This window comes from Malania oleifera, chromosome 7 (assembly GCF_029873635.1).
Source record: "Malania oleifera isolate guangnan ecotype guangnan chromosome 7, ASM2987363v1, whole genome shotgun sequence".
Lineage (NCBI taxonomy): Eukaryota > Viridiplantae > Streptophyta > Magnoliopsida > Santalales > Ximeniaceae > Malania > Malania oleifera.
The window spans coordinates 41,082,605-41,106,134 of NC_080423.1; the positions used below are offsets into that span (position 1 = coordinate 41,082,605).

At 34.4% G+C, this 23,530-nt stretch overlaps 1 protein-coding gene across 1 annotated transcript; it reads right to left on the minus strand.

Moving 5' to 3' along the window:
• Positions 1-1,875: 1,875 nt before the first annotated feature.
• Positions 1,876-23,246, minus strand: LOC131160819 (chromatin modification-related protein EAF7-like). Its single transcript, XM_058116699.1, has 2 exons — positions 22,890-23,246; positions 1,876-2,079 (listed from the first exon to the last, which is right to left on the minus strand). Exons 1-2 carry the CDS (start codon positions 23,244-23,246, stop codon positions 1,876-1,878), a joined length of 561 nt encoding a protein of 186 aa, XP_057972682.1.
• Between the last annotated feature and the right edge of the window lie 284 nt (positions 23,247-23,530).

Below are 23,530 nucleotides of genomic sequence, written 5' to 3' on the forward strand. Positions count from 1 at the left end.
CTGCCTACGTCCTCTCCTTAGGCCATTTCCACCTAAGGGTTCCACTATAGCACTCCTTTATGGGCGGAATAAACCTTTACAAGTCCCTCTTTAAGGGTATAGATCCCTCTCCAAATGATACCCCACGCTTGGTTACAATGATCCAATAGCCCTGAATCGTCAAGAAACAAGAAACAAGAAGAAGAGATTTGTGTACAAGAATCATTCTCAAATAGAGTAGGTTAGTACAAGTATAAGCACAAAGTATCCTTCAATGTAAAATTCAATATAATGAAATTAAAGCTCAATGTAAATCTATCACCGGTTTGATCTTTGAAAGATTCAGACTTAAAGCTCAATTTCGGTGTGAGAGGTTCAACAAAAGTTCAATTGAAAGATCAGCAAGATGTGAGCAAGATAGTCTTTTAGAATTGAGAGCACTTGAGAGTGTGTTGATTGTTGAAAATATTTCTTGGTAATGAAAATTTTTTCCTTGGGGGCTATATATAGAGTTTAAAAAGTTAATTCCTTGTTCCCCAAGTTTACTTGGAGTGTTTCTCAAGTTTGCACAAAGTTTGGAGCTCAAGAAACCAAATTTTGAAACGTTTCCATTTGTAATTTTTAAAAGACTCTCAAATGGCAGTCATTTGTCTCACAGGGTTAGGCGCCTATCTCAGTTTTATTTAAAAGTTAGTGTACTGGAAGGCTCCTATCAAAACACAGTTAGTCGCATCACTTGACAAGGCAGGCGCCTGCCTAGCTATGTTGAGGCGCCTGTCACCATTCTGTTTGCTAGTCGTTAAAAACCTAAAAAAGGTCAGTCGTTTGTGGATTTTAGGTCAGGCACCTGAGCATTTCAAAACACTTGGCCTTTTTTTTTTTTTAAGATTTTTATTTTAAAAACTATTTTCTTTTGGGACCTTTATAATTTATAACTTTGGAAATTATATTTCAAGGTCTTTTCAAAAAATGGTTTCTAGGATTTTAATTATCCCTAAAGAGCTTTAATGCATTTATATTGATTTTTACTTGAAGTACATACATAGAAATTCCTTAAGACTCTAAATCCTTCAACTCTTGAAGTCTTCATGTATGTTCTTGTTTGAACCCATCTTGAGTTTCGACATTCTTTGAGCTTCCCCGATATTTGTCAGACTTTAAGCTTTCATGGTTTTTGTCAAACTTTGAGCTTTGTCACCCTTTGATATGAGCTTTGCTTGAACCACTTGTTCGTATATTTTCATTTACTTGATCTTGAGCTTTCTAATATGTGATTCTTGAAACATTACAACTTTGAAACATATTAAATTCCTTTGAATTGTTATCATCAAAATAAGAGTCTTAAACCTTGTTAGGCCAACAATCTCCCCCTTTTTGATGATGACAAATTCGTAGCAAAAGAGAGTGAACCTTAAAAAGGCCCCCCCTTACAATAAGCACGTATGTAATATATTTCAGTACTTAAACTTAGATTGCAAGGTCCACTAATAGATTGCAAGATCCATTAATATCAAATAGTCAAACAAAGTTGAACAAAGTTTCTAATCATTTAATCATTGAAAAAAGTTGTATCTTGTATATCATTTCAATCATTTAAACATTTGTATCTTGTATATTTTTAGTCTTAGTCATATGTTATATATCTTCTTCTTTTTCTCTTACAAATATTCTCCCCCTTTTGACATCAATCAAAAAGCAAAATAAAATCAACAAGCATAGGCATAACAGAGCATACAAAAGAAAAATATCATATTCTTCCAGAGTAATACACGTATAGTCAAAAGTCTGGAGAAACAAACCAAAAAGTACTAAATGTCATTACAAACAAAAAGCTAAGATAAGAACATCATCTAAGATCACCAACACTTAAGATAAAAAACATAAAAATAGCTAAGATCAATCGTCATCTGCATCTGCAGCATCATCATCTTTATCAGCATCAGCAGTTTCTTCAGAATTATCATTGGATGCGTCATCATCTTCTTCCTTTCCCTCAGAAGCATCATCAGATGCAACATCACTAGAAGGAGCAAAGCTAATGTCCATAGGTGCTGCACCTCTGGAGGATCTGGCCAAGTTTTTCTCCATACGATCTATTCGCTGATCAAGAGAGGAGCATGAGTTTCTACAGCGGTGACTTTATCCTGAAGAGAATCAAGACCAGATTGCATCCTCTGACTGAAGTTAAGGTAATGAGTATAAAAAGGGAGGAGCCAAGGAGGCATGTCTGCGTCCTGTGGAATAGATGGAGCTAGCTTAGAAGATTGAGGAGGAGGCTCAGGTGTGGTTTGCCTACGACCTCTGTGAAACCACCCTTGAGTATACTTATTATATCCCATTAGCTTAAAAGTTGTGGTAGAAAATATGTCATAATGGGTCTTTCTTACAAAATTAAAGGCTGGTGTGAGGATGCGATGATAAGCAAACACTAAATTCAGCATTCCTACGTAAGGAAGAATGATACGAAGAGCTTCTTCCTTCATAATCATTCACTTAATTATGAGGCTCGATAGGTTCAACTTTTTCCCTTTAAAAATGCACCACATGACAAAACAATCGAGAAAAGAAACATGGTCATGTGAACGTGCTCTTTGTAGGATGTTGTAGGAGATCAGTTTGTGCAAAATCAGTCCTTGAAGATTCAACTGTTTATAGAGTGGGGGATTGCCAAAATAAATAGGATCATCTGTCATGACTAATGGCAAAAACTCCTATGGAGTAAACCATTGTTCCATTATCCACTATTTTTCAACGGTTTTGCACTCAAAATCTCCTTGCTTTATATGGAGTTATCTTTCCTAATGATAATGGAGTGAGATGAATGGGCTGCCCCAAGAGATCAGTTGAGAAACCAACGTCTTGCTTCACCATATTGGCATAAACAATTTTGACCAGATTTGGATAGTGTCCAATGGCTTGATATGTGATAAATTTTCCCACCCAATATCTTCAAATAGCAGTATGATTTCAAAAAATCAGAATTGAAAAAAAAAACATCATGTACTTTACCAAGGATTGGATCAGTAGAATGGATTTGATTCCAATAAAGTGTCTTGGCTTGAGGAGTGGTTAGCCACTCTTCTACTTTGTCATTGTTGATACGTTGAGAAGAGGAGCCCTTGTTTCTGGTTGACTTTGTTCACAACATGGTTCATGATGATGAAAACCCTAGAGCGTAGTGATGATGGGAGATTTAGGTTTTGATGAACTTTAAGGATTTGATGAAATCTTGGAGGAGAGAAGATGATTTAGGGAAGGAGGAGGAGTTTTAGGGAGGAATGGAATAGAGTCAGGCAGCTAAAAGGGTTTAAAAATGAAGGTCTTTTCATGTTTAATGGATGACTCACCATGAGTCAGGCACCTGGTATTTGAGGAGTCAAGCATTTGATGATCTTAATTTCATCAGGCAGAAACATGGCAGGTGCCAGACCTTCAGGTGGTTAGTTGCTTGTCCTTTAGGCTTCCTGAATTCTTCTTTTAAACAAATTCTCGAACATGTAGCAAGTCAAACTCACGTTTAATAGATATAAATTGATCCTCTGAAAGTGGTTTTGTGAAGATATTCACTAATTGATCATTTGTATTAATGAATTCAAGAGTTATATCGTTCTTTTTTATGTGATCTCTCAAGAAATGATGTCTAATATCGATATGTTTTGTTATTGAACGAGATACTAGATTTTTGGAGATATTTATAGCACTAGTATTATCACACTTAATCGATATAGCAAAGTATTCTAAGTTGAAGTCCTTTAATTGTTGTTTCAAGTAAAGTGTTTGTGCACAACAGCTACCTATTACCACATACTCAGCTTCTGCGATGGATAATGCTGCGAAATTTTGTTTCTTGGAGAACCAACAGACAAGAGACTTTCCTAGGATGTGACAAGTCCCACTTGTACGTTTTCTATCGATTTTACAACCTGCATAGTCTGCGTTTGAGTAACTAATCAGTTCAAAACTTGTGTCCTTGGGATACCATAATCCTAGTTCAAGAGTACCTATCAAGTATCTTAGTATTCTTTTAATAGCTATTTGATGAGATTCTTTGGAAGCGGATTGAAATCGTGCACACATACATACGTTAAACATTATGTCCGGTCTACTTGCTGTCATATATAACAAGCTTCTTATCATGCCTCGATAATATTTCATATCTACTTGTTTTCCTTTTTCATCCTTATCAAAGTTTATTGAGGTACTCATGGGAGTTCCTGTGGGCTTACTTCCTTCCATATCAAATTTCTTCAATATGTCTTTTATATATTTAGATTGATTTATAAAAGTTTCATTTTTGGCTTGCTTAATTTGTAGTCCAAGGAAATAGTTTAATTCTCCCACCATGCTCATTTCAAACTCATTTTGCATACATTTTGAAAATTCCTTACATAAATTTTCATTTGTTGCACCAAATATGATATCATCCACATTGATCTGGATAATAAGCATGTCTTTTTTCTTAATTTTGATAAACAACGTACTATTTTCTTTTCCTCTAGAAAATCTATTTTCCAACAAAAATCCACTTAATCTTTCATACCAAGCCCTAGGGGATTGTTTCAAACCATAAAAGGCCTTAGTCAATTTAAATACATGATTGGGATATTGAATGTCTTCAAAACCCGGTGGTTGTACTACATATACCTCTTCATTTATGAAACCATTAGGAAGGCACTTTTTACGTCCATTTGATATAATTTGAATTTGTTATTTGATGCATATGCTAACAAAATTCTAATTGCTTCCATTCTTGCTACGGGAGCAAAAGTCTCATCGTAGTCTATTCTTCTTCTTGATTTTATCCTTATGCAACAAGTCTTGCCTTATTTCTTACAACTATTCCGCTTTCATCCTTTTTGTTCCTAAATACCCATTTTGTTCCTATTATTGAGCGGTTATCGGGTCTTGGAACTAGTTTGTAGACTCAATTTCTTTCAAATTGATGCAGTTCTTCTTGCATAGCTATTATCCATGAATCATAATTTAAAGATTCTTCTATATTTTTTGGTTCTTCTTGAGATAAGAATGCATAGTGGTTACACAAGTTCTTTAATGATGATCTAGTAGTTACTCCTCTAGTAGGTTCTCCTATTATTTGATCTTTAGGGTGATTTCTTACATATTTCCATTCCCTTGGCAATTCAGAATTTTCTATAGGACTATCTTTTGGAGTTTCTTCATTATTCTCTTCTTTTTCTCTGACTTCCTCAATATATAAGTTTTCTAGTTTTTGTAGAGAATCATCTTTCTCTTCAATCTGAATTGTTATAAGGATAGCTTCATCAAACGTTACATGGATTGATTCAATAATTGTGAGTGTTCTCTTATTATAGATTCTAAAAGCTTTGCTATTTGTTGCATATCCTATGAAAATACCATCATCTAACTTAGCATCAAATTTCCCGAAGTCATTTTTGTCATTAAGTACAAAGCACTTACATCTAAATACATGAAAGTAAGCTATATTGGGTCTTCTTCCATTCCATAATTCGTAGGGAGTTTAATTTAAGCTTGATCTTATTGATACTCTATTTATTACATAATATGCGGTATTGATTGCTTCAGCCCAAAAGTATTTAGGTAGTTTGTTTTCATTTAACATTGTCCTAACAATTTCTTAAAGGGTTCTATTCTTCTTTCTATAACTCCATTTTGTTGTGGAGTTCTAGGTGCTGAAAAGTTATGTTTAATTTCATGTTCATTGTAGAATCTTTCAACGTATTTATTATTGAATTCTCTTCCTTAATCACTTCTTATGTTCAAAATGCCATAACCTTTTTCATTTTGAAGTCTTTTACATAAGTTTACTAACATATTGCATGCTTCATCCTTTGAGGCTAAGAAGAGTACCCAGGTAAACCTATAATAGTCATCAACGATGACAAAAGTATATTGCTTTCCTCCTAGACTTTGTGTCATAGTTGGTCCAAAAAAATCTAGGTGAATAAGCTCTAAGGGTCTGCTAGTGGAGATATGTTTCTTCTTCTTAAAGCTGAACTTAGTTTGTTTTCCTAATTTGCAAGCATCACATATTTTATCTTTAACAAACTTTGTACTAGGAAGTCCTCTAACTAAGTTCTTTTTAAATCTTGATAATAGGTCCATACTAGCATGTCCTAGTCTTCTATGCCATAACCAACTAGCCTCATTCATTGTTACTAAGCATGTGATATTTTGAGATTTCATCTTTTCAAAACTTATGCAGTATACATTATCAATTCTTTGACTAGTGAAGAGAACATCATGTTTTGCTTCATTTTCAACAATACATTTATCTTGTTTAAAGGTTACATCAAACCCTTTGTTAGTTAATTGGCTTATGCTTAAGAGATTATGCTTTAATCATTCTACTAATAATACATCATCAATGGTAAGTGAAGGTTCTTTACTTATCTTACCAATCCCAATGATTTTGCCCTTAGCATTGTCTCCAAAAGTGACGTATCCACCATCTTTTAGCATGAGTGTGGTGGATTTGGATCTATTTGCGGTCATGTGCCTAGAACACCCGCTGTCCAAGTACTATTTGTCTTTTGATGTGGTTGTCTTAAGGCAATCCTAGAAGAAGGGTTCATTGTGTTACTCTTAGAAATCCAAACCTTCTTAGATTTCTTTGATTCAGTTCTGTCTTCTTTAATTTTCCATACTTTCTTTACTTTTACATTCTTTCTTTTAAATAGACAATCAAATTTAACGTGTCCCTTCTTTTTACATAAAAAGCATGTAGTATGTTGATAAATGTTGTTTGAGGATGTGCTTGCATAGTATTTTGATTCTTTGACAAAATATCCCATATAAAGACCCTTTTTCTTTTTGTTCTCAATTCCATTAAATCCAATTCCTTCTTTGTCTAATGACATCTTTTGTTTACCTAGCAACTTTTCAAAGTTCTCCTTTCCTTTAGTAAAGTTGTATATAATTTTCTCTTTATCTTCAATTTTTTCTCTAAGGTCCTTTATTTCTAAGTCTTTCTTGCTTTGACCATTTACTTGTAATTTGGCTATCTTTTGAGATAAGTCATTTATCTTCTTCATAAGTTCATCAATATGTGATTCTTTTTCTTTTTCAACTGATTTCGATGTATCAAGTTGATTTTTGAGTAATTCATTTTGTTATTTTAAAGCAATGTTCCTTTTGTGACTTTTACAAATCTATTGTGTAAAGCAAAAAATTCAGCTTGCATTTCTTTGTATGATGGCATACTATCACAAGAATCACTGCACAAATTATCACTTGATTCATCAAATGAATTGTAGTAGGAATTTACTTCATCATTGTGTTCCATGAAGCATATGTTGGCCACTTTTTGTTTACTTGATTCATTCTCCGATTCACTTGAGCTTCTATCATCCCATGTAGCTTTCATCGCCTTCTTTTTCTTTTTTTTTTGGCATCCTTTTTGAGCTGTGGACAATCAGGTTTAATATGTCCAACCTTTTTACAATTGTAACAAGTAGGGGTTTCATTCTTATTTTTATTTTCCTTTTTACTAGTTTCTCCTTTTTCAAATTTTGACCCTTTAAACTTTCTAGCAAACTTCTTGTTTCTTTTAAAGAATTTTCCAAACCTCTTAGTAATGAATGCTAGTTCTTCATCATCTAAGTCACTTGTATCTTCCTCTTCTTCACTGGAGTTTTCTTTTGCTGCCTGAAGGGCTATAGATTTCCTATTTTTTGTTTTCAACATTTCTTTCATTCATAGTCATCTCATAGGTGAGAAGAGATCCAATAAGTTCATCTAGTGAGGTATTCTTAAGGTTTCTTCCTTTCGTAATAGTTGTGGCTTTAGGTTCCCAAATGGGTGGAGAGACTTCTAAGGATTTTTTGAATCATTTCATAAGTTGAGTAATTCTTTCCTAAGGAATTAAGGGAGTTTATGATATGAGTGAACCTAGTATACATACTTGTAATAGATTTTTCTGCGTTCATTCTAAAAGCTTCATATTCACTAGTAAGCATGTCAATTCTATTGTCTCTTACATCAATGGTACCTTTATAAGTTACTTCAAGTTTGTCCCATATTTCTTTTGCTGTTTTACAAGCCATGACCCTATTAAATTCATTTATGTCAAGAGCACAATATAACACATTTATAGCACTTGAGTTCACTTGCAACATTTTATGATCTATTTCGGTCATCTCTTTTTCTTCCTTGGGAACCTCTTTTCCATCTACTAGTTTAGTAGGAATTAAGTCACCATTTGTGACAATATTTCAAGCTTTCCAATCCATAGTTTGAAGATAAATCTTCATTCGTTGTTTCCAAAAGGTGTAATTAAGTCCACAAAAATAGGTGGTCTAGTTGAGGATTAACCCTCTGCAAAGGGAGCTACTCCTACATGTGCCATGTAGATCTTTATATAACTGCTTTTTAAGATTTGTTATAACTTAGCTCTGATACCAATTGAAAACTAAGGTGTAGTCCCAAGAGAGGGGGGGGGGGGTGAATTGGGTTACTAAAATTTTGTTTTAATTATTTTTAAGAATCTTAACCTCTTATTAATTTAGAAATCACACAACAAAAACTTAATTGAATAATCAATCCACAAACCAATATTCAATCATTCAAATAACCAATCAACAACTAAACCAATCAACCACAAAATACCAAATCAAGATATGATATGCAACTCTTTGGCAATTTTCAGTTTTTGTAAGAACTGAAGATATTTGTTTGTAGCCCTGTGTATATGAATGAATTTTGTTTGCTCTCTCAACTAAGATTTCCACAAACAATTAAACAACGTACTCCCTTTTGGGTTTTCGCAAAAGTTTTATCAAGTGTACTTTCTTAAGTTAAGAGTTTTCTTAATCTCGATTTTTGATTTTCAACAACTTGCACTTAGCTTACACACCACACAATACATATATGCTGAAAATAAAGAGAAGGGTGAGAGTGAGACCAAGATAATTACGAGGTTCGGCTTATCTTCAGTTTACGTCCTCGCTTTAGGCCAATGCCACCTAAGGATTCCACTGTAGCACTCCTTTTCAGGTGGAGCAAACCTTTACAAGTCCCTCTTTAAGGGTAGCGATCGCTCTCCAAGTGATACCCCACGCTTGGTTACAATGATCCAATAGTCTTGAGCCATCAAGAAATAAGAAACTAGAAGAAGAGATTTGTGTACAAGAATCACTCTCAAATAGAGTAGGTTAGTACAAGTATAAGCACAAAGTATACTTCAATGTAAAACTCAATATAATGAAATTGAAGCTCAATGTAAATCTATCACCGGTTTGATCTTTGAAAGATTCAGACTTAAAGCTCAATTTCGATGCGAGAGGTTCAGCAAAAACTCAGTTGAAATATCAACAAGATGTGAGCAAGATAGCCTTTGAGAATTGAGAGCACTTGAGAGTGTGTTGATTGTTGAAAATATTTCTTGGTAATGAAAATATTTGCCTTGGGGGCTATATATAGAGTTTAAAAAGTTAATTCCTTGTTCCCCAAGTTTACTTGGAGTGTTTCTCAAGTTTGCACAAAGTTTGGAGCCCAGGAAACCAATTTTTGAAACTTTCCCGTTTGTAATTTTTAAAAGACTCTCGAATGACAGTCGCTTGTCTCACAAGGTTAGGCGCCTATCTCAATTTTATTTAAAAGTCAGTGTACTGGCAGACTCATGTCAAAACACAGTCAGTTGCCTCAGTTGACAAGGCAGACACCTGTCTGGCTATGTTGGGGCGCCTCATCATTATGTCTGCCAGTCGTTAAAAACATAAAAAGGGTTTGTCGCCTTTGGGTTTTAGGTCAAGTGCCTAAGCATTTCAAAACACTTGTATTTTTTAAGATTTTTATTTTAAAAACTATTTTCTTTTGGGACCTTTATAATTTATAACTTTGGAAATTATGTTTGAAATTCTTTTTAAAAAATGGTTTCTAGGATTTTAATTATCCCTAAAGAGTTTTAATGCATTTATATTAATTTTTTACTTGAAGTACTTACATATAACTTCCTTAAGACTCTAAATCCTTCAACTCTTGAAGTCTTCATGTATGTCCTTGTTTCAATCCAGCTTGAGTTTCAACATTCTTTGAGCTTCCACGATATTTGTCAGAATTTAAGCTTTTATGGTTTTTGTCAAACTTTAAGCTTTGTCACCCTTTGATCTGAGCTTTGCTTGAACCACTTGTTTGTATATTTTCATTTACTTGATCTTTAGCTTTCTAATATGTGATTCTTGAAACATTACAACTTTGAAACATATTAAATTCCCTTGATTTGTTATCTTCAAAATAAGAGTCGTAAGCCTTGTTAGGCCAACAATAACAAGTAGGGGGTTCATTCTTTGTTTCCTTTTTACTTCTCTCCCCTTTGTCAAGTTTTGAACCTCTAAACTTTCGAGAAAACTTCTTATTCTTTTTGAAAAACTTTCCAAGTCTTCTAGTGATGAAGGCTATTTCATCATCGTCTAACTCGTTTTCTTCTCCTTCACTAGAGCTATCTTTAGTAGCTTTGAGGGCTATTGATTTCTCATTTTTATTCTCAAAATTTCTTTCATTTATTATATTCTCATAAGTGAGGAGTGATCCTATCAATTCATCTAGGGAAGTTTTTTTCAAGTTTCTTCCTTCTGTTATCGCAGTTGCCTTAGGTTCCCAAATTGGTGGAAGTCCTCTAAGGATTTTCCGAATCATTTCATAAGTTGAGTAATTCTTTCTTAAGGCATTGAGGGAGTTTATTATATGGGTGAACCTAGTGTACATACTAGTAATGGTCTCATCAGGATTCATCCTAAAAGCTTCATACTCGCTAGTGAGCATATCGATTCTATTATCTCTTACATTAGTAGTACCTTCATAAGTTGCTTCAAGTTTCTCCCAAATTTATTTAGCTGATTTACATGCCATAATCCTATTGAATTCATTTACATCAAGAGCACAATATAATGCATTCATGGCGCTTGAGTTTACTTGTAACATCTTATGGTCATTGTCGGTCGTCTCTTTTTCTTCTTTTGGTATTTCTTTACCATCCACGACTTTAGTGGGGATAAGGTCACCATGTGTGACAACTTTCCACGCTTTCAATCCATAGTTTGTAAATAAATTCTCGTTCTTTGTTTCCAAAAGGTGTAGTTTATACCGTAGAAAATAGGTAGTCTAGATGAGGATTGACCCTCAGCAAAGGGAGACACTCCTAGGTGTGCCATAGGGATCTTTATGTAACTTCTAGTTAAGGTTTACTACAACCTAACTCTCTGATACCAATGGAGAAGTAAGGTGTACTGCCAAGAGGGGGGCTAATTACGCGTCTAAATTGCATAATTAGGTGCTTAAAATCATGCGTTAAAGATTATATTTTTTATTAAATGCCTAATTATGTTCAATCTTTTAACATTGTGCTCAATTTATAATAATTAATTTTTATTCAATAATTTACGGACTTTTTGTATTTTTCTATTGTAGGATAGTTTTTGGACGTTAAAGCTGAAATTAAAGTGTATGTGAGCCATGCACGTGATTGTATGCACACATTTGTTTGGAGTCGTGTGCATCAAATGTAGACTTACCATGCATGTGTGGACATGAGCATGAGGGGCGTGCATGCATGAAGAGACCGAGCCATGCACGTGAAGAGCTTGGCCGAATACACACATACAAAAAAAGCTAGGAAGCAGCCGAATGAAGAATGAAAACAAAAAAAAGGCCGGGCTAGGAAACAACAAAAAGAAGTAAGAAAACGAAAGAAAAAAAAGAGAGGAAGAGAGGCCTTTGGGCCTGATGTGACTCAACCATGCAAAGGCATGCGCTGGGTGTGTGTGTGGGAATTTGGATGCCGAATTGAACGGCTTGGAACCATGGGCTAGCTGGGCTTAAAACAAGTAGTGGTGCGCTGGGTCCTTGTATGCGCTGGGGGGAGGGGGAATTGAAGAAGGGGTAGCTAGGTTCTTATTGGAGAAGGTTCTTTTTTTTTTTTCCTTGGAGGCGGCAAAAAGTAGGATTTAGGTAGGGTTCAAAGTAGTTTTTCTTTTGTCTTGGGAGGAGATAGCAAAGGGTGCACAGGGGGGACCCGTGCCACTGCTGCTGCTACAACCAGCTTCTCTCCTTCTTCTTCTCTCTCTCTCCTCTCTCTCTTCTCTTCTCTCTCTCTCTCTCTCTCTCTCTCTCTCTCTCTCTCTTATCTCTCTCTGCTCTTCTCTCCATCTCGTTCTTTCTGCCATCTCTTTTTCTCTTCTCCAGTTTTCTCTCTCTCATATCTCTCTTATCTTACATGTTATTTTTTTAGTATTTCTTCTTGAAGTATTTTAAGGCTTAAATTTTCTCTTTAGTAGTATTAATTTTTAATTTGTGTTTTTGAGTTTCTTGCTTCAAAATAATTGTGCTTTTGAATTTTGTTTGGGATAGTTCAATTTAATTTGTCTTTCTTTTATTTAAATACTTTTTTTGAGTTTCAAACAATTTCTTTGGGCATTTTATTAATAAAATTAGTGTTTTTATTCAGTAATCTTGTTAGAGTTTAATCTTGTTCTATCTTGTCATTAAATTTAGTTTATTTATTTAGTTAATCTTTATTTAATATCTAGTTTAGTTTGTTTTCATTTAGTTGAGATATTGCAGGGTTTATTTATTTCAGCGTTCTTGTGTTGAGTTGTGTATTTAGTTTTACGTTAAGGTTGAGTTTGATTTGGTTTATCCTTGTTTAATAGTCAGTTGATTGGTTATTTTCATGCATGTTAAGTATTTAGGGTCTACGTAGTTCTCTTGTAAAAATCTCAAAAATTCTAGGAACTAGATCTGAACTGTGTTCAGTGAAATCTTCTTTTTTTATTTTCTTTTGGATTTGCACAAAATTTGGAACTAAATTGCATTCCCTGAGGAGACGATCTGGACATTGGGCTAATTATTACACGACTGAACTCTTATACTTGGGATAGCTTTCGATCTGCTCATTTTTAGAGTGAGTCAAGTTTTTGGCGCCGTTGCCGTGGAATGCCAAATTTAGTTTCAAACTAGTGTTTTTCCCTTTTATTTTGCTTTTCTTCATGAAAAAAAAAAATAGTTTTGAAAAAAAAAAAAAACCAAAAAATGTTTTGAAAATAAAAAATAAAAAAATAATATGGGTGTACTTGCACCATGCACGCTTATGGATTTTTTGTAGCCTAGATGCATCGCTGCACCATCTTACACCACTTTACCTAATAACACACTTAATTTCATGATTCAACATGGGAGGATGTCATTGATACCTTAGTTCTATGGGATGAAATCCAAGTGTCCTTATTAGCATCTAATAGAGCTTGAGTTGACTTGCAATATTTTTTCATAGATGTAGTTTAATTCTTTGAGACCTCACTTTATCTCTAATTGAGCTGATATGGAACGTGAATTTCTGCATAGATTTTGTCCTTCATAGAGAATTCAATTTTTGTAGGAACATATCATTTAGTTTATGTAGAAGGGTGACAAGACTTTTCAGGCTTGCTAGGAGAGGTTCAAGGATCTGATAAATATTTGTCCACATCACAGGTTTGAATCATGGAGGTTAGTCAATTATTTCTATACAACTCTTACTCCTGATTGCAAAAAGTTTGTCCAAACTATGTGCAATGGAGAACTCTTCAGCAAGGAACCTAATCAGGCACTATCATTCTTTGATTACTTAGCTAAAAGTGTTCGACAATGGAATACACGATACGATCAGGCACCAATGGCAGTATAACCTATCATCACAATTAGTGGTGGAAGTAAATATGAGCCAACATATTATCCAGATGCTCCTCTGCATCAGTATTTGCCACAACAGATCTATCAGAGCTACGCACTTTCAGGATTTCAATCTAATGAAGCTCTTGTTCCACTGAAAACGTGTTTTGAGGATAGCATGACACAAATGGCTAATAAACTTTAGGAATTTATGTAGATTAATACTCAGACCATGAATGAATTGGAGGACACCATTAATGAGATGAGCACACAGTTGAATATCTTAGAAAAAAAGGGAATTTTCTATAGAACCTTAGCTTAATCCTTAAGAATACCAGCACCAACAGCAACAAATATATAATGTTTCTCTTGAGACAGTGGAGACCATTATTACTTCGAGAAGTGGAAAAGAAATTTCCCAACCTGAGATACTCACCAACAGACAAGCAGTTGTCCTGACACCTGAAGTTACAATTGAGACAGGTGAAGCTAAAGAAAAATCAGAGGAAGTGAGCCTAGAAGTGAAGAAGTTAGTTAATGAGAAGGCCGAGACTAACAAGGAGTACCAACCCATGGTACTTTATCCTTAGAGATTGACAGCCGTGGAACCATCGCTCCCTACTGGTGTAAATGTCAAGGAGTGCAATGCTGAAGCAAATCGCCGCAGTGGTAAGGTGATTGGTACACCCAATAAGGAAGTTGAGAAGACTGGTGAGAGTAAAAATTTCAAGGAACCAGGTGAATATTTTAATATTGATGCTTTTGAAGAACCAAAGGTAACTGCTCCAACAACTTTGCCTCAAAGACCAGTTCTTAAAGAAGGGAATTTCCTTGAAAATATACTGAATAAAGATCCTTTTCTTATTAAAACAAGGAAGGCAGTCTGGACATGTTTTGTCTGGTGCCTTAGAACGTATTGATTTATTTGAGGCTAACTTTTGTGTAGGTAACAAGACTGATTCATTGTGGAGAATCAAATTTGGAGACTAACCGATTCAATTTATAGATCTGCACCCATGAGATGAAATTCCTCTAGAGCCTTCGCTAGACAGACTTGATGTTTTTCTTTCATTTCTTTTCATTTTGTTTTACCTTGTTTTATTTTTAGTTAATTTTCAGGAACATTTTTCTTTAGTTTTAGTTTTTCTTTTCCCTTACTTCTCCACCCAAGTAAGCTCTACTTCCCCTATGCACATCTTTTCTATTTCCCCCATGCTTTCACATTGAGGACAAAGTTCCACTTTAGTTAGGGGGGGGGGGATAAGAAAATACATTAATATTTTTTAATATGGATGATTAGCCCATGATTAACACTGACTTATACCCTTTACATACTTACATATAACCTAGAAATTACACACTTGGGTCATTTATGTGTAGTTCCTCCTTATATGGCTAATCTAGGAATTGTAACTCAATGTAGGTTGACTAGTAGTTCATTCATGTTAATCTGGCTATATAAACTCCTGTATTTACATGGTATCTTATGAGGCTGAAAGTACACATTCATGTGACTTGTAACACTTAGGGTTCCTTATGAGCATTGAGAGAGTACCTGTGGCGACTTTGACATCTTGTGAGGTACTATTGAGTCATTTATCGTTCTTTTGAGTTTTTGATGTTAGCTCAGAGTTCATGAAACTCAACTTTCCCTTTTTTTTTTTTTTTCTAGATACCCTTTGTATGCTAGTCTTAGTTTTTGACTTGCTAGCCTAGAGGTGACATCCAGTGGGGAGATAGAAACCTAGGTCTTGTAACCTCCTCAAGATGTGAATGCTGAGCACCCCCTGTAAATAGATTTAGTTCATGGACTATTGTTCGAGCTTAATTCACATGAGTTGTATGAAGACAACAAAAGAAGTGTAATGATTGTCTTAATTGACCATGGAAAGAAAGAAATTAAAGAATGAGCAAAAGAAATAAAAAAAAGAAAAGAAAAAAGAAACAAAACTGCAGAGGAATGAAGTGAAAGAATAATACTTTCTCCACACAAATACAACAAAAAGTTAAAGATACAACACATGTTCTCCACATATAAAGAATCTTCAACTGCCTAATGCCTCAGATGCATTCATGCTTGGTTCGTGAATAAGTTAATCTAGGGTGATCTTCGTTGGATATGGCGTGTAGGTGAGAAGATGCTAGGGTGAAGGACCCAACACCTCACAAATAGGTTGGATCCTTTTTTAGACTAGTCCACTCCATACATCAAGTGTTAGTTCCTTGTAATATGTGGGATGTTTGATCATGACACTCCTCCTCACATATGACAAGTGAACCCATCTTTTGAGATTTTTGGGAGTATACCAGTTAGGCCGAGTCAAAATGACCATTCTGTAGGTGTCCACTGGTATCATGGGTGTAACGAGTCATACACATTACACATACCTCGGGATTTCATCTATTTATACTCGAATTTATATGACTACATTAACTCTAAATTGTAATTGCTGATTGAATCTATGTTAGTATACTGTTCTTAATGGCTATATAGTGATGAAACTTAAATGAGTGACTTGCTTCGGAGTTACATGAATTGTGTATGAATGAGTTTGTGTGTAGTCTAGTGATATTACCATATGTGAAATGGTATGGTTGTGTCGCATGTGCATTCATTTAATGTTTGTTGGAATTAGTATTCGTGGGTATCACCTTGGATTGCATTCACATTATTTGCTAGAAACTAACAAAACGTTAGTTGGAGGGTGTGATTACATGTCTAAATTGTATAATTAGGTGTTTAAAATCATGCATTAAAGATTATATTTTTTATCAAATGCCTAATTATGTTCAATATTTTAACATTGCGCTCAATTTATAATAATTAATTTTTATTCAATAATTTACGAACTTTTTGTATTTTACTATTATAGGATAATTTTTAGACATTAAAGCTGAAATTAAAGTGTACGTGAGCCATGCACGTGATTGTATGCACACATTTGTTTGGAGCCGTGTGCACCGAATGAAGACCTACCATGCTTGCGTGGACGTGAGCATGAAGGGCATGTATGCATGAAGGGACCAAGCGATGCATGTGAAGGGCTTGGCCGAATACACACATACAAAAAAAGCTGGGAAGCAGCTGAATAAAGAATGAAAAGAAGAAAAGGTCGGGTTGGCAAGCAACAAAAAGAAACAAGAAAATGAAAGAAAAAAAAAAAAGTGGAAGAGAGGCCTTTGGGCCTGATGTCACCTGGCAATGCAATGATATGCGCTGGGTGTGTGGGTGGGAATTTGGAGGCCGATTTGAAGGGCTTGGAACCGTGGGCTAGCTGGGCTTAAAACAAGTAGCCGTGTGCTGGGTCCTTGTATGCATTGGGGGGAAATTGAATAAGGGGTAGCTAGGTTCTTATTGGAGGGGGTTCTTTTTTTTCTTGGAGGTGGCAACAAGTAGGCTTTAGGTAGGGTTTAAAGTAGTTTTTGTTTTGGCTTGGGAGGAGACAGCAGGGGGTGTGCAGGGGGGACCCGTGCTGCTGCTGTGTTGCTGCTGCGGCTGCTACTGCTGCTGCTGCTATGACTAGATTCTCTCCTTCTTCTTCTCTATAATGCCCTAGACCTGTCACGTGGGGCCGGAAGTGTTATAAGACCAAACACGCATATCTGATACCATTCACGCAGTGGAATTAATTAAATAATCTCAAACAAAATACCAGAGTTCTATATTTACATATGCAGACACATAAAAGACAATCTCATTCTTCATATTTCATAACCAGGTCAATATATATAACTAAACACATATCTGTTTGGGTATCCACTCACAAAAAACTAACCTCACTCTGGAGCTATCTAAGCTTGATCACCTGGAAGACCTGAAAGGATTGATAAATCGACGGGGTGAGACACCTCTCAGTAAGGAAGAAATAAGTTATAACAGTGTATGACTGAAGTGTTTGATATATAATTACAAAATATACATACAATTGAAATCCACTACCAATAACAGCTGAGAAAATGCATCCTTAATCAAAACATGGTCGTCTTCTCTATCACCCAATCACATATATACATAGATAATTATTTTTACTGATAATTTCCAAGAATAGGGAAGTCTGCCCGCCCATACAAGTAGATTCCCTCTATTCTAGTGCTAACACCAATGCACTCACCTTTCTCAGTAAGCCCTCAGGTTATGTATCCAGGTAAAGTCTTCGAGAATAGGGAAGGTCACCCACCCATACAAGTGGCTTCCCTCTACTTTGGTATCCACAAATAATTATTAGAGTACTCACCTTCCTCCACAAGCCCTCGGGTGGAGTATTCTATTTTACCCTAAATACTTAATTAATTAAAGTCACACACAACCAATAATAACCATTTCACAAAGTTCCACATGTATATACATATCACCATCAATCCACATAGGATTTACACATTCCACATTCTTACCCACATAAGGTCCATATCCACACAGAATACAACATCCACACAGGACTCTAGTCTATATAAAATACATGTCCATATAGGACTGGTCCACACAGGACTATCATACATACAACATACATGTCCACATAACACTGGCCCACACATGACTATCAACCACACATGATACATGGTCCACACAGGACTACCAACGTTATATGATAGTTATATCAGGTATGATATAATGAGCTCCTCATACCACTACCAATGCTATATGGCAATTTACATGAACCACAACATAAACAATAGCAAATTCAACCACTCAAGCACATCCACACATCTACCACAGTATACACAATAAGCCAGTATTTTCAACCAAATAGAGTTCGCAGCCCAAATAGTATTCACAATCACAATAAATCATCATTCCATAGTACTCGCAACCATTTAATTTTCAAAGTTGTTTTCATGCCACACGGTTTTACCCAATATAATATATAATCAAAAATAGTATTTTCAATACTTGCACTATTTATAAAATTATACCTAAATATATAGAATTTATACCCAAAATTAGCCGATTTAAAATTAATAAAAATGTTGTTATAAACTATTTCCCCTTACCTACTCTTCGGGATTCAGCCTAAAATTGAACAAACACGAGACCCTGTATTCCAAAAATCCCAACTTACTCAAATCTTAGAAAAATACTCATTTAATGTTTCCCTAGGATCCAAATAACTATATTGAACACAAAAAACTCCAAAATAACTCACTTACCTTGATTTTGGGATGTTTCTCAAACTTCTCAAATCGAAATTCTGCTTTGCTTATGTTGCAAAGAATCTTCCCAGGAGTCTCATGGTAGGTTTCGATCATCGAATAAGGTTAAAACCGGGCCAAATTCGAAAAGAGAAGGCAGAGGGTCCGTTTTTAGAGAGAGAAACTAAATGAAAAATGAAATCCTCCACTAAAATTCTGATTTTTTCCTATTTATAAGCAACTTGCCATGTGGCCTCGTCGACGAGACATCAAGACTCGTCGACAAGCCCAAGAACACCGTTCGTGGATGAAACCGGGAGCTCGTCGACTTAATTCAGATACATGAAAAAATTTCTCGGTAAACTCTCGTCGACGAGACATGCATACTTGGCGACGAGGCTCAGAAGAGTTCTCTTCGACAAGAAAATCCAATTCGTCGACGAGTGCCTGCTTGTTACCCTTTTAAAAAATCTTTTTCCTTTCTTCTATTTCCCCTTTTCCTTTTATTATCTTTCTTATTATTTTAAATAGTTAAAATTTTCTAGGTCGTTACATTCTCTCTTTCCTTTTTTTTTCTCTTCTCTCTCTCTCTCTCTCTCTCTCTCTCTCTCCCTCTCTCTCTCTTTCTCCCTCTCTCTTTTTTTCTCATCTCTTCTCTTGTCTCTCTCCGCTCTTCTCTCTATCCCCTTCTTTCTGCCATCTCTTTCTCTCTTCTCCAGTCTTCTCTCTCTCATATCTTACATATTATTTTTTTTTAGTATTTATTCTTGAAGTATTTTAAGGCTTAAATTTTCTCTTTAAATTTTCTCTTTGGGATAGTTCAATTTAATTTGTCTTTCTTTTATTTAAATACTATTTTTAGTTTCAAACAATTTCTTTGGGAATTTTATTAATAAAGTTAGTGCTTTTATTCAGTAATCTTGTTAGAGTTTAATCTTGTTTGATCTTGTCATTAAATTTAATTTATTTATTTAGTTAAGCTTTATTTAATATCGAGTTCAACTTATTTTCATTTAGTTAAGATATTGCAGGGTTTATTTATTTCGTCGTTCTTGTGTTGAGTTGGATATTTAGTTTTATGTTAAGGTTGAGTTTGATTTGGTTTATCCTTGTTTAATAGTGAGTTGATTGGTTATTTTCCTGCATGTTAATTCTTTAGGGTTTACGTAGTTCTCTTGAAAAAATCTCAAAAATCCCAGGAACTAAATCTGAACTGTGTTCAGTGAAATCTTCTTTTCTTCTTTTCTTTTGGATTTACATAAAATTTGGAACTAAACTGCATTCCCTAAGGAGATGATCTAGCTTTTGGGCTAATTATTACACGACTGAACTCCTATACTTGGGATAACTTCCGAACTACTCATTTTTAGAGTGAGTTATGGGGTGAATTAGGTTTTTAAAATTTTTTTAGAAATTTTAATATAGTATAGCCCTTTTCAGATTAAATTAATTACAATCACACAAGTATAATTGATTTGCAATGACCAACACTCAATCAGTAAGGTAAGCTTAATTTCCCAATATGAAACAAAATAAAAATTTCAGCAAGCTTCTAGAAACACAGATTTTGATATCAAACAAATTACTTGAGTTTATGTATATTAATAAACTTTTGATATTTATCAACGTACTTCCTTTAATGAAGATTTTCGTAATCAACGCACTTTCTTTAATTAAGGTTTCTGCAATTCCAAATGATTATTTAATTTTTAGCAATTAAGTAAACATCCATGCAATTTATATATGCAGAAAATTAAAGAGAGTTTTAGGGAAGAGAAAGGCACCAAGTTTTTACGAGGTTTGGCTATACCTGCCTACGTCCTCACCTTAGGTAAATCACCCAAGGATTTTACTATACCGCTCCCTTAATCAGGCGGAGCAAACCGTTTACACACTCCTTCAAGTAGGATGGAGCCCTTCTCTCCAAGAGATACCCCATGCTTGGTAGTGCAACGATTCAACAATCCTGAATCGTAAGAAACAACAATAGAAACAAGAACAATTCTTGTTTATAAAGAAACTCTCTCAGCAAGAGCAGATTAGTACAATTTAAAACAAATATACTTCAATCAAATTCAATATAAAAAGATGAAGCTCAAGAATTTATCACTGGGGTTCTTTCTTAGATTGAGAAACTCAGTAGAAAAGCAAAGAACCATAGGCTTTAATCAGCAGATTTTCAGTAGAAAACTTCAGCAAAAGTGTTTTAGCAAGATGGCCTTGGAAGAGTAGAAAGTATTATGCTTGCATGTTGAATGTATGTATTGGTGTCTTTAATCCTTTGATATAAAACATCTTTATAGATGGAAAAAGTTTAAATTTTGTATTCCCCAAGTGACTTGGAGTGTTTCCCAAGTTTTTATAAAGTTTGGGGGTCAAGCAATCTAATTTGGAAACTTTTTTTCACTGTTTAATTTGAATTTTACCAAGGTAAGTTGATTCGTTTATCGGGGTCAGTCGCCTGATCTTTTAAAGATCAGCGAAATTTCAAAATTAGAATGTGGTCAATTGCCTAGACTCATAGGGTCAGTCGACCGGGCCTATTCTGTTTCCCAATTTATTTCAGCATAAAAAGGTTAGTTAAGCTTGACTAAAATAGGTCAGTCGCCTGATCATGCAATATTTCGCAATTTTCTGTTTTTCAAGACTTTGATTCTTCAATTTTTGAAAAACTTCAATGTAACTTAATTAAAGAACATTTTTTGGGGTTTTCAAAAGTTGGTCTCTAAGTCAATAAAAGATTAATAAGAGTTTCATTCATTCATATTGAAATGTTTGAAGTACTTAATTGAGACTTCTTAAATACTATGACTCTTCTAATCACTAAGTCTTCATTATAGCTTACGTTCTTCATATTGAGCTTGACTTTTAGCTTTGTCTTTAGCTTCATGAAATCTTGTCACATTAAGTTCGAGTTTTTCACAGACTTTGTCAAGCACTTTGATGTTGATCACTTGAGTCACTCGATCTTGATACATGAATTACATGAAATATCATCACTTAACCAAACATGTTAAGTTTCCTTGATTTGTTATCATCAAAATAAGATTCATAATCCTTTTTAGGCCAACACATATGCCAAAAAAAAATTTTGCTAAACCATAATACTTGAAAAACCAAGAATGGCTTTCTTGCAAAAACTTGAATGATGATTTCTATGAATTATACCATATGATGTAGATCAATCATTCAATGCAAATTTTCCAAAAGTTGTTTTGATTTGTTTTCATTAAAGCTCAAGTCAATGTATGAGATATGTTTTGCAATGCCTTTAAGAAATCTACTATATATCCAAGTAAGAGCATATATCATCAAAACATATCATAGCATGTTTTTTAAAAAAAATCAAAACCTTAGAAATTCATAAGAGAAAACAAGGTTTCCAGAGCACATGCTATTTCATCCCATAAAGTAATAGCCAATATTTCAAAAGGAGGTTAATCATTTTTCAAGATAAAAAAAATTAAAGCATTGTATTGGTTTTAATCAAATAAACTCATTAATATTGGCATGATTCTCAGGAGATTTCCAGCAAAAAAAAAAAAAAAAAAAAAAATTTATTACAAATTAAAATGCAAAATATGGAATTTTCACATTTTGAGCTCAATCCATAAAATAAGTGTTTTTAAGTTATCACAAATGACGATTTACTTGGTCAACACTTATTCATTTCACCTAGGTGTGGTTTAAATCTACCTAAACCTAATTCCTAATCCTAGGTCCTAAGGATACAATTCAAAGAGCTCATGTTTTTCCTTTTGGTACCCATTCCTCTTTGGGTCCTAAGGGATTGGTTTTCTTTACAACCCATTCCATTTTTATTTCTTTGTCTCTAGCTCCTCTAAATGGGCAAAAATATCTAATATGGCCATTTCTTTCACAATATAGACAAATCTTGTTTTCATGTGAAGGTCTTAACTTAATTGCATTATTTTTGCTTGTTGAGGCATAATGATGTGAGAATCATTTTTCTTAGTTCCCATTTTAAAGTTCTTTTTGTATGAATCATTTTCCTTAGTTCCCAAAGATTTTTTGGAGTTTTCTTTCCCTCTTGTGGCTATACCATGATTTTCATTTTTCTTTTTCAAGATAACATTTTCCTTCAAAACATTTTCAATTTGATTTTTCAAAATTTTCACCTCATCTTGATAAGATCCATGGTCTTTTTGAGCCTTTTCTAAAAACTCCTCTTTTTCCTTTTTAAGAGAAATGATTTCCTCTTTTAAGGTGGAACAAAGGCAAGATTCTTTTCCTTTCCATTTTGACAATTTATCTTCCAAGCCTTCGATTTTGACTTCTAAAGTTTCATTTTTTTCTTTCGATGAGGACTCCCTTAGTTTAACCATAGCCACCTCCTTCTCAACATTTTTGTTTCTTCTTTTTGCTAAGACTAATTCATCATACAATTTAGCACAAGTTTTTGCTGTTTCATCGCAAGAAGGAGTATCATCATCATCTTCCAAACTTGTTCCTTCTTCTTCATGTTCATTGCCCATGACACATTGATGTGGTTCATTCTCATTTTTGCTTATTTCCTTATTCCTAAAGTGTTGATTATCTACAAGGGATTTCCTCAAGTCTCTTACGAGTGATTTCATATCATCCTTACTATCTTTATCATTTTCAAGAACTTATTTTGCAATTTGGACTAGATGATATAAAAGCAATGCATTTCTCCTTCCTAGGCTTTTTGGGATCCAAATTCATATTTTTCTTAATTTTATAAGTCATAAGTGACCCAATAAGCTCATCAAGTGTGACTTTGGTTAAATCCTTTGCC

Bases quoted from the DNA above. Each gene is read 5' to 3' on its own strand.
- LOC131160819 (XM_058116699.1), bottom strand. From the start codon at position 23,246: ATGGGCAATGAACATGAAGAAGAAGGAACAAGTTTGGAAGATGATGAT. The intron at 2,080-22,889 runs GTGAAAATTTTG...TCTCTTGATCAG, and splicing joins ATGGATCTTATCAAGATGAG to CGAATAGATCGTATGGAGAA.